The sequence below is a fragment of the Rhinoderma darwinii genome (assembly GCF_050947455.1).
Source record: "Rhinoderma darwinii isolate aRhiDar2 chromosome 5 unlocalized genomic scaffold, aRhiDar2.hap1 SUPER_5_unloc_53, whole genome shotgun sequence".
NCBI lineage: Eukaryota > Metazoa > Chordata > Amphibia > Anura > Rhinodermatidae > Rhinoderma > Rhinoderma darwinii.
The window spans coordinates 440,635-454,028 of record NW_027461813.1 but is presented as its reverse complement, the minus strand read 5'-3'; the positions used below and the strand labels follow the sequence as shown (position 1 = coordinate 454,028).

At 43.4% G+C, this 13,394-nt stretch overlaps 1 protein-coding gene across 2 annotated transcripts in view; it reads right to left on the bottom strand.

The window, feature by feature from the left end:
* Positions 1-723: 723 nt before the first annotated feature.
* SLC52A2 (solute carrier family 52 member 2) overlaps positions 724-13,394 on the bottom strand; it is a 96,839-nt gene continuing 84,168 nt past the window's right edge. For both annotated transcript variants that reach the window (XM_075847642.1, XM_075847641.1), the window contains 2 exons: positions 2,911-3,034; positions 724-1,019 (listed from right to left, as the gene is read on the bottom strand). In XM_075847642.1, coding sequence (XP_075703757.1) covers positions 807-1,019; positions 2,911-3,034 — 337 coding nt within the window. In that variant the 3' untranslated portion in view covers positions 724-806. The remainder of the gene's footprint in view (positions 1,020-2,910; positions 3,035-13,394) is intronic.

Here is a 13,394-nt window from a genome sequence, read left to right as displayed (position 1 = left end):
CCATAATACACCACAGCATCACCAGTACAACCATAATACACCACAGCATCACCAGTACAACCATAAAACACCACAATTATCACCAGTACAGCTATAATACACCACAGCATCACCAGTACAACCATAATACACCACAGCATCACCAGTACAACCATAATACACCACAGCATCACCAGTACAGCTATAATACACCACAGCATCACCAGTACAGCTATAATACACCACAGCATCACCGGTACAGCTATAATACACCACAGCATCACCAGTATAGCTATAATACACCACAGCATCACCAGTACAGCTATAATACACCACAGCATCACCAGTACAACCATAACACACCACAGCATCACCAGTACAATCATAACACACCACAGCATCACCAGTACAACCATAATACACCACAGCATCACCAGTACAACCATAACACACATCACCAGTACAACCATAATACACCACAGCATCACCAGTACAATCATACACAACTCACAACTACCACACGTTATATGGCACGGTTACTAGGCAGGGGTCCCTTGATCTGGCCCTGATACTCTGACACCGACCTCTGCTAAAGAAATTGTGACCTTATGCCGTGACCCCGAGGTAGAGATTGTTGTAGGGTCAGGGTGGCTGTAACGTTCCTTCTACTGAGGATATGGAGATTCTTCAGTCCTTTCTGGACGCAGGGGCGTCATCTCTACGTAAGTAATCACACGGGCGACATTTTGCGGAAACGTTGTATTTTAATTGTATAAAAAGATCCTGAGAGAGAAGACACACGGTACATGGAGTGCAGCACAACCTCCTCACAGGGTGCAGCTGTCTTCACAGTCTCTGCCACTCTGGAACAGGTGATAGATGCTGACCATGGGGAACATCACCAGCGCGCCCAGCAGTGAGCCGGCCTGGATAGCAGCGCCACACCACAGGAGGGCACTGTGCCCGGCTTCATGGAGCAGGCTGCCAATCACAACCTTCAGGTACGACAAGAGACCCAGAAAGAGGGTCCAGGACAAAACCTGCGGAGAGACAAGGTCACGTTACACCCGTCCTGAAGAGTGTCAGCTCTTAGGTAAGGGGATGATAGCGGTGCTACATTGTGGGAGATAAGGACATTAGATTGCAAGCTCCTGGAGACAGGGATAATGGGAGTAGTATACGGTGTGAGACATGGGATGTAAGCTCCTCGGAGCAGATATGATGGGAGGGATACACTGTTTGTACAGAGCTTTGGAATATAAGTAATGGGAAATAATTACACAGATGGAAGGACAGGGAGCAACGAGCTGGTGGTTAGATACACCCTGCAGCAGAATGTATGTCCAGTATCTCAGCTCCTGCCACCTCTGCTCTGCGGATGCAGCTTTGGTGTCCAGTTTATCCAGAGACCCATCAGACGTCACATACAATTACTTACTAAACCCGTCTTGCCTGTCGGGGGGACAGTTACATGGCCAGCTCCTTGTGATTACAATACACAGCATATAATATGTAAAGGAGAACCCCGGCCATCCATGATCCCCCCCATGTCAGCTCCTCTGTAGAGTTTGGGGGAGACGGGGTAATGATCTGGACTGCTCCTCCTGGTTTGGTCTTTAGTCGCAGAGATCCTCGGCGCTTAATAAATTGTGGGCCATAAAATAACGGAAGAACCGGAGGCCCCGACCTGAACGCCTGATTGTCGGCCGAGACTTTTCTGTCTGGAGCTGAAGCCATGGAGTTATATGGCAATGTGATAGGGTCTGTATAGCAACATTACAAGCAAAGGGAAGGGGATAAACAAAAACACCCAGGACCTGGCAGAGCCTGAAAAAGTCTGAATGGCGTCTCCTGCCCTCTCCAACAATCATACAGGATGACTAGAACATCCCAACTGACGACATCCCACCGACCATCACGTCTTCTGCTGGTAAATCCTCCCCAAACGTGAAGACAACAGGAGCGCTCGTCTTCCATCTCTTCACCCCTGGCCTCTGTGTGGGTCCACCTTCTACAGTCCCTCTGCCCAAGGACTGGACACCAAACCTCTACATCTATTGACCTATACACTGTCCGAAAACATCCACTAATCCCTCTAGATCTCTTCTCCCCACATTGGGAGCATAAGAGGCCTGAGCTTCATCTCATACCACACAAGGCAGCTGGACCAATGCGGTGAGGCCAAGGGACTGCGGGGTAAGGCCAAGGGACTGCGGGGTGAGGCCAAGGCACTGCGGGGTAAGGCCAAGGGACTGCGGGGTGAGGCCAAGGCACTGCGGGGTAAGGCCAAGGGACTGCGGGGTGAGGCAGAGGGTCTGCGGGGTGAGGACGAGGGACTGCGAGGTGAGGCCAAGGGACTGCGGGGTAAGGCCAAGGGACTGCGGGGTGAGGCAGAGGGTCTGCGGGGTGAGGACAAGGGACTGCGGGGTGAGGCCAAGGCACTGCGGGGTAAGGCCAAGGGACTGCGGGGTGAGGCAGAGGGACTGCGGGGTGAGGCAGAGGGACTGCGGGGTGAGGACGAGGGACTGCGAGGTGAGGCCAAGGGACTGCGGGGTGAGGCCAAGGGACTGCGGGGTGAGACATGGAACAGCCTCGGACATGTAGGAGTCGAGTGGTTTACAAACATCAGTAATTTGAGCCTGATCCTTGTGGAGAGAATGCGGAGGTTTCCTCAAGATGAAGGTGTTTTATTTATAGGGTGGTGGGTCTAGAAATATTGGCCGGCCAAGTGACAATCCACAACTGGGCAATTCTTCACCAGGCAACGGCTGATACATGGGACACCATATTCTTATCTGGGACTCTGTACAGGGTCAGAAGGAGTAGAGGAGACTACAGAACGACATCTCTCCAGTAATAGTGTCTCCACCCTAGAAATGTATGACCGGCCAAGTGGCTGGAGACCCCTAGAGATACTGCAGCGATACTTACCACCAAGGCTACACCCGCTGTGCTCCCCAACAATGGAGGGCAAGGACTGAGAGCAGCAAGGGCCATCAGGTATCCCCCAAACACGACCCCGATAGCCATAATCACTCCGAGACCCAGAGATGACCTGAAATGAAAGAGGTGGCAATGAGGTAACAGTGTGTCATAAATACAGCAAGCGGCTCGCTGCAGATCATTGCACCACGTGAGAAGAAGGGGAACCTGTGACCTATCGTGTCCGGTGACCTCAGCACAAGCAGCGCACAGTTATGATCCCCAAATTCTGTCAAGGTTCTTCACCGTATATGAAATACAGCGAGCCCAGGATGGCGCCACCAGACCACGGGTGCATATGTGGCAACAGGTAATGTATACTAATGGACGTATATTGGGGGTAACGGCCACATTCTCTACCTCTAGTTACATCAATGGGGGTGTCCCGGGGGTCACACTGGTAATACAATGCTCTAGGACATGTAATAGCTGGACGGCCGTGTGAGAACGTACGCTCAGTGTGACCATCACAAGGTTTACTCCGAGCAAAATATCTCTGGAATGTATAAAAACAGAGTCACACGGGGGAGCTGGCGCGCCATCAGGGGGAGGGGCATCACCGATCACGGTTAATAAATCATCAGCCATTATTCATCAAATCTACAAAAACATCCCAAAAGGAAAGAACCTGCTGGTAACAGGTCACTGCACTCCTGACATACTCTGTGCTGCTGAGGACTCTCAGTCTGTGACCTCCTACAACATCAGCATACTTTCCTGAAATACTATGTGCTGCTGGTAGAGTGGCTGCTCTTTCTGTTATGGAACTCTATATCAGGAACTTCTTAGTTGTATCTGCGTTTGGGAATCTCTTACCAGAGCTGAAAGGGTTCATATACAGTACGGAGCGCCGGGGACCCTATTGTCAGAGGGCTGATGCCTTATCACCAGCTGCCATGACACATACGACATTAGATCGCCCTGCTGGAGTGCAGGGGACAAGACATTAACGACCAGCACAATGGGAACATAGGGGAGGCCCTTCTGACAGTAGATACAGTCTGGAGTCCGTAGGGGGCGCCTTCTATCAGCTTTGTATAGGTAAATCTTCTCATGCCAGTCTGTTCCCGCTCCATCAGGTCACATGACTGCAGAGAGGGATATTATCCACATATTCTCCAGTGGACGGAGGTCTGGGCTGTGACTGCAGCGTCCGTCCCCCCTGTGCAGTGTCTGGGGTCTCGCTGGATGATAAACCTCCTCAGTGTCGGGTCCCTGATGACCACCTTCACTAGTGTCCTCCATGCAACCAGCCTGTATATCATGTGTGAGGTTGTCACAGCCCCGCCCCCTGTCACTGACATCACTGATATATAATATAATTACACTGTGATCAGACATGAGATCCACACATCTTATATACAGTAATAGCTATTCATCTATTACTACTGACAACCAGCCTGTATATCATGTGTGAGAGGTTGTCACAGCTCCGCCCCCTGTTACTGACATCACTGATATATAATATAATTACACTGTGATCAGACATGAGATCCACACATCTTATATACAGTAATAGCTATTCATCTATTACTACTGACAACCAGCCTGTGTATCATGTGTGAGAGGTTGTCACAGCTCCGCCCCCTGTTACTGACATCACTGATATATAATATAATTACACTGTGATCAGACATGAGATCCACACATCTTATATACAGTAATAGCTATTCATCTATTACTACTGACAACCAGCTTGTATATCATGTGTGAGAGGTTGTCACAGCCCCGCCCCCTGTTACTGACATCACTGATATATAATATAATTACACTGTGATCAGACATGAGATCCACACATCTTATATACAGTAACAGCTATTCATCTATTACTACTGACAACCAGCCCGTATATCATGTGTGAGAGGTTGTCACAGCCCCGCCCCCTGTTACTGACATCACTGATATATAATATAATTACACTGTGATCAGACATGAGATCCACACATCTTATATACAGTAATAGCTATTCATCTATTACTACTGACAACCAGCCCGTATATCATGTGTGAGAGGTTGTCACAGCTCCGCCCCCTGTTACTGACATCACTGATATATAATATAATTACACTGTGATCAGACATGAGATCCACACATCTTATATACAGTAATAGCTATTCATCTATTACTACTGACAACCAGCCCGTATATCATGTGTGAGAGGTTGTCACAGCCCCGCCCCCTGTTACTGACATCACTGATATATAATATAATTACACTGTGATCAGACATGAGATCCACACATCTTATATACAGTAACAGCTATTCATCTATTACTACTGACAACCAGCCTGTATATCATGTGTGAGAGGTTGTCACAGCTCCGCCCCCTGTTACTGACATCACTGATATATAATATAATTACACTGTGATCAGACATGAGATCCACACATCTTATATACAGTAACAGCTATTCATCTATTACTACTGACAACCAGCCTGTATATCATGTGTGAGAGGTTGTCACAGCCCCGCCCCCTGTTACTGACATCACTGATATATAATATAATTACATTGTGATCAGACATGAGATCCACACATCTTATATACAGTCACAGCTATTCATCTATTACTACTGACAACCCGCCTGTATATCATGTGTGAGAGGTTGTCACAGCCCCGCCCCCTGTTACTGACATCACTGATATATAATATAATTACACTGTGATCAGACATGAGATCCACACATCTTATATACAGTAACAGCTATTCATCTATTACTACTGACAACCAGCCTGTATATCATGTGTGAGAGGTTGTCACAGCCCCGCCCCCTGTTACTGACATCACTGATATATAATATAATTACACTGTGATCAGACATGAGATCCACACATCTTATATACAGTCACAGCTATTCATCTATTACTACTGACAACCAGCCCGTATATCATGTGTGAGAGGTTGTCACAGCCCCGCCCCCTGTTACTGACATCACTGATATATAATATAATTACACTGTGATCAGACATGAGATCCACACATCTTATATACAGTAACAGCTATTCATCTATTACTACTGACAACCAGCCTGTATATCATGTGTGAGAGGTTGTCACAGCTCCGCCCCCTGTTACTGACATCACTGATATATAATATAATTACACTGTGATCAGACATGAGATCCACACATCTTATATACAGTAACAGCTATTCATCTATTACTACTGACAACCAGCCTGTATATCATGTGTGAGAGGTTGTCACAGCCCCGCCCCCTGTTACTGACATCACTGATATATAATATAATTACACTGTGATCAGACATGAGATCCACACATCTTATATACAGTAACAGCTATTCATCTATTACTACTGACAACCAGCCTGTATATCATGTGTGAGAGGTTGTCACAGCCCCGCCCCCTGTTACTGACATCACTGATATATAATATAATTACATTGTGATCAGACATGAGATCCACACATCTTATATACAGTCACAGCTATTCATCTATTACTACTGACAACCAGCCTGTATATCATGTGTGAGAGGTTGTCACAGCCCCGCCCCCTGTTACTGACATCACTGATATATAATATAATTACATTGTGATCAGACATGAGATCCACACATCTTATGTACAGTAACAGCTATTCATCTATTATTACTGACAACCAGCCTGTATATCATGTGTGAGAGGTTGTCACAGCCCCGCCCCCTGTTACTGACATCACTGATATATAATATAATTACATTGTGATCAGACATGAGATCCACACATCTTATATACAGTAACAGCTATTCATCTATTACTACTGACAACCAACCTGTATATCATGTGTGAGAGGTTGTCACAGCCCCGCCCCCTGTTACTGACATCACTGATATATAATATAATTACACTGTGATCAGACATGAGATCCACACATCTTATATACAGTCACAGCTATTCATCTATTACTACTGACAACCAGCCTGTATATCATGTGTGAGAGGTTGTCACAGCCCCGCCCCCTGTTACTGACATCACTGATATATAATATAATTACATTGTGATCAGACATGAGATCCACACATCTTATATACAGTAATAGCTATTCATCTATTACTACTGACCACCAGCCTGTATATCATGTGTGAGAGGTTGTCACAGCCCCGCCCCCTGTCACTGACATCACTGATATATAATATAATTACACTGTGATCAGACATGAGATCCACACATCTTATATACAGTAATAGCTATTCATCTATTACTACTGACAACCAGCCCGTATATCATGTGTGAGAGGTTGTCACAGCCCCGCCCCCTGTTACTGACATCACTGATATATAATATAATTACATGTGATCAGACATGAGATCCACACATCTTATATACAGTAATAGCTATTCATCTATTACTACTGACCACCAGCCTGTATATCATGTGTGAGAGGTTGTCACAGCCCCGCCCCCTGTCACTGACATCACTGATATATAATATAATTACACTGTGATCAGACATGAGATCCACACATCTTATATACAGTAATAGCTATTCATCTATTACTACTGACAACCAGCCCGTATATCATGTGTGAGAGGTTGTCACAGCCCCGCCCCCTGTTACTGACATCACTGATATATAATATAATTACATGTGATCAGACATGAGATCCACACATCTTATATACAGTAACAGCTATTCATCTATTACTACTGACAACCAGCCTGTATATCATGTGTGAGAGGTTGTCACAGCCCCGCCCCCTGTTACTGACATCACTGATATATAATATAATTACACTGTGATCAGACATGAGATCCACATCTTATATACAGTAACAGCTATTCATCTATTACTACTGACAACCAGCCTGTATATCATGTGTGAGAGGTTGTCACAGCCCCGCCCCCTGTTACTGACATCACTGATATATAATATAATTACACTGTGATCAGACATGAGATCCACACATCTTATATACAGTAACAGCTATTCATCTATTACTACTGACAACCAGCCTGTATATCATGTGTGAGAGGTTGTCACAGCTCCGCCCCCTGTTACTGACATCACTGATATATAATATAATTACACTGTGATCAGACATGAGATCCACACATCTTATATACAGTAATAGCTATTCATCTATTACTACTGACAACCAGCCTGTATATCATGTGTGAGAGGTTGTCACAGCCCCGCCCCCTGTTACTGACATCACTGATATATAATATAATTACACTGTGATCAGACATGAGATCCACACATCTTATATACAGTCACAGCTATTCATCTATTACTACTGACAACCAGCCTGTATATCATGTGTGAGAGGTTGTCACAGCCCCGCCCCCTGTTACTGACATCACTGATATATAATATAATTACACTGTGATCAGACATGAGATCCACACATCTTATATACAGTAACAGCTATTCATCTATTACTACTGACAACCAGCCTGTATATCATGTGTGAGAGGTTGTCACAGCTCCGCCCCCTGTTACTGACATCACTGATATATAATATAATTACACTGTGATCAGACATGAGATCCACACATCTTATATACAGTCACAGCTATTCATCTATTACTACTGACAACCAGCCTGTATATCATGTGTGAGAGGTTGTCACAGCCCCGCCCCCTGTTACTGACATCACTGATATATAATATAATTACACTGTGATCAGACATGAGATCCACACATCTTATATACAGTAACAGCTATTCATCTATTACTACTGACAACCAGCCAGTATATCATGTGTGAGAGGTTGTCACAGCCCCTCCCCCTGTTACTGACATCACTGATATATAATATAATTACACTGTGATCAGACATGAGATCCACACATCTTATATACAGTCACAGATATTCATCTATTACTACTGACAACCAGCCTGTATATCATGTGTGAGAGGTTGTCACAGCCCCGCCCCCTGTTACTGACATCACTGATATATAATATAATTACATTGTGATCAGACATGAGATCCACACATCTTATATACAGTCACAGCTATTCATCTATTACTACTGACAACCAGCCTGTATATCATGTGTGAGAGGTTGTCACAGCCCCGCCCCCTGTTACTGACATCACTGATATATAATATAATTACATGTGATCAGACATGAGATCCTCACATCTTATATACAGTAACAGCTATTCATATATTACTACTGACAACCAGCCTGTATATCATGTGTGAGAGGTTGTCACAGCCCCGCCCCCTGTTACTGACATCACTGATATATAATATAATTACAGTGTGATCAGACATGAGATCCACACATCTTATATACAGTAACAGCTATTCATCTATTACTACTGACAACCAGCCTGTATACCATGTGTGAGAGGTTGTCACAGCCCCGCCCCCTGTTACTGACATCACTGATATATAATATAATTACACTGTGATCAGACATGAGATCCACACATCTTATATACAGTAACAGCTATTCATCTATTACTACTGACAACCAGCCAGTATATCATGTGTGAGAGGTTGTCACAGCCCCGCCCCCTGTTACTGACATCACTGATATATAATATAATTACATTGTGATCAGACATGAGATCCACACATCTTATATACAGTAACAGCTATTCATCTATTACTACTGACCACCAGCCTGTATATCATGTGTGAGAGGTTGTCACAGCTCCGCCCCCTGTTACTGACATCACTGATATATAATATAATTACACTGTGATCAGACATGAGATCCACACATCTTATATACAGTAACAGCTATTCATCTATTACTACTGACCACCAGCCTGTATACCATGTGTGAGAGGTTGTCACAGCCCCGCCCCCTGTTACTGACATCACTGATATATAATATAATTACATTGTGATCAGACATGAGATCCACACATCTTATATACAGTCACAGCTATTCATCTATTACTACTGACAACCAGCCTGTATATGATGTGTGAGAGGTTGTCACAGCCCCGCCCCCTGTTACTGACATCACTGATATATAATATAATTACACTGTGATCAGACACGAGATCCACACATCTTATATACAGTCACAGCTATTCATCTATTACTACTGACAACCAGCCTGTATATCATGTGTGAGAGGTTGTCACAGCCCCGCCCCCTGTTACTGACATCACTGATATATAATATAATTACACTGTGATCAGACATGAGATCCACACATCTTATATACAGTAACAGCTATTCATCTATTACTACTGACAACCAGCCTGTATATCATGTGTGAGAGGTTGTCACAGCCCCGCCCCCTGTTACTGACATCACTGATATATAATATAATTACATTGTGATCAGACATGAGATCCACACATCTTATATACAGTCACAGCTATTCATCTATTACTACTGACAACCAGCCTGTATATGATGTGTGAGAGGTTGTCACAGCCCCGCCCCCTGTTACTGACATCACTGATATATAATATAATTACATGTGATCAGACATGAGATCCACACATCTTATATACAGTAACAGCTATTCATCTATTACTACTGACAACCAGCCTGTATATCATGTGTGAGAGGTTGTCACAGCTCCGCCCCGTTACTGACATCACTGATATATAATATAATTACACTGTGATCAGACATGAGATCCACACATCTTATATACAGTAACAGCTATTCATCTATTACTACTGACAACCTGCCTGTATATCATGTGTGAGAGGTTGTCACAGCCCCGCCCCCTGTTACTGACATCACTGATATATAATATAATTACATTGTGATCAGACATGAGATCCACACATCTTATATACAGTCACAGCTATTCATCTATTACTACTGACAACCAGCCTGTATATGATGTGTGAGAGGTTGTCACAGCCCCGCCCCCTGTTACTGACATCACTGATATATAATATAATTACATGTGATCAGACATGAGATCCACACATCTTATATACAGTAACAGCTATTCATCTATTACTACTGACAACCAGCCTGTATATCATGTGTGAGAGGTTGTCACAGCCCCGCCCCCTGTTACTGACATCACTGATATATAATATAATTACACTGTGATCAGACATGAGATCCACACATCTTATATACAGTAACAGCTATTCATCTATTATTACTGACAACCAGCCTGTATATCATGTGTGAGAGGTTGTCACAGCCACGCCCCCTGTTACTGACATCACTGATATATAATATAATTACACTGTGATCAGACATGAGATCCACACATCTTATATACAGTAACAGCTATTCATCTATTACTACTGACAACCTGCCTGTATATCATGTGTGAGAGGTTGTCACAGCCCCGCCCCCTGTTACTGACATTACTGATATATAATATAATTACATTGTGTTTAGACATGAGATCCGCACATCTTATATACAGTAACAGCTATTCATCTATTACTACTGACAACCGGCCTGTATATCATGTGTGAGAGGTTGTCACAGCTCCGCCCCCTGTTACTGACATTACTGATATATAATATAATTACATTGTGTTTAGACATGAGATCCGCACATCTTATATACAGTAACAGCTATTCATATATTACTACTGACAACCAGCCTTTATATCATGTGTGAGAGGTTGTCACAGCCCCGCCCCCTGTTACTGACATCACTGATATATAATATAATTACAGTGTGATTAGACATGAGATCCACACATCTTATATACAGTGACAGCTATTCATCTATTACTACTGACAACCAGCCTGTATATCATGTGTGAGAGGTTGTCACAGCCCCGCCCCCTGTTACTGACATCACTGATATATAATATAATTACACTGTGATCAGACATGAGATCCGCACATCTTATATACAGTAACAGCTATTCATATATTACTACTGACAACCAGCCTGTATATCATGTGTGAGAGGTTGTCACAGCCCCGCCCCCTGTTACTGACATCACTGATATATAATATAATTACACTGTGATCAGACATGAGATCCACACATCTTATATACAGTAACAGCTATTCATCTATTACTACTGACAACCAGCCTGTATATCATGTGTGAGAGGTTGTCACAGCCCCGCCCCCTGTTACTGACATCACTGATATATAATATAATTACACTGTGATCAGACATGAGATTCACACATCTTATATACAGTAACAGCTATTCATCTATTACTACTGACAACCAGCCTGTATATCATGTGTGAGAGGTTGTCACAGCCCCGCCTCCTGTTACTGACATCACTGATATATAATATAATTACACTGTGATCAGACATGAGATCCACACATCTTATATACAGTAACAGCTATTCATCTATTACTACTGACAACCAGCCTGTATATCATGTGTGAGAGGTTGTCACAGCCCCGCCCCCTGTTACTGACATCACTGATATATAATATAATTACATGTGATCAGACATGAGATCCACACATCTTATATACAGTCACAGCTATTCATCTATTACTACTGACAACCAGCCTGTATATCATGTGTGAGAGGTTGTCACAGCCCCGCCCCCTGTTACTGACATCACTGATATATAATTACATTGTGATCAGACATGAGATCCACACATCTTATATACAGTAACAGCTATTCATGTATTACTACTGACAACCTGCCTGTATATCATGTGTGAGAGGTTGTCACAGCCCCGCCCCCTGTTACTGACATCACTGATATATAATATAATTACACTGTGATCAGACATGAGATCCACATATCTTATATACAGTCACAGCTATTCATCTATTACTACTGACAACCAGCCTGTATATCATGTGTGAGAGGTTGTCACAGCTCCGCCCCCTGTTACTGACATCACTGATATATAATATAATTACACTGTGATCAGACATGAGATCCACACATCTTATATACAGTAACAGCTATTCATCTATTACTACTGACAACCAGCCTGTATATCATGTGTGAGAGGTTGTCACAGCCCCGCCCCCTGTTACTGACATCACTGATATATAATATAATTACATGTGATCAGACATGAGATCCACACATCTTATATACAGTCACAGCTATTCATCTATTACTACTGACAACCAGCCTGTATACCATGTGTGAGAGGTTGTCACAGCCCCGCCCCCTGTTACTGACATCACTGATATATAATATAATTACATGAGATCCACACATCTTATATACAGTCACAGCTATTCCTCTATTACTACTGACAACCTGCCTGTATTTCATGTGTGAGAGGTTGTCACAGCCCCGCCCCCTGTTACTGACATCACTGATATATAATATAATTACATTGTGATCAGACATGAGATCCACACATCTTATATACAGTAACAGCTATTCATCTATTACTACTGACAACCAGCCTGTATATCATGTGTGAGAGGTTGTCACAGCCCCGCCCCCTGTTACTGACATCACTGATATATAATATAATTACACTGTGATCAGACATGAGATCCACACATCTTATATACAGTAACAGCTATTCATCTATTATTACTGACAACCAGCCTGTATATCATGTGTGAGAGGTTGTCACAGCCAC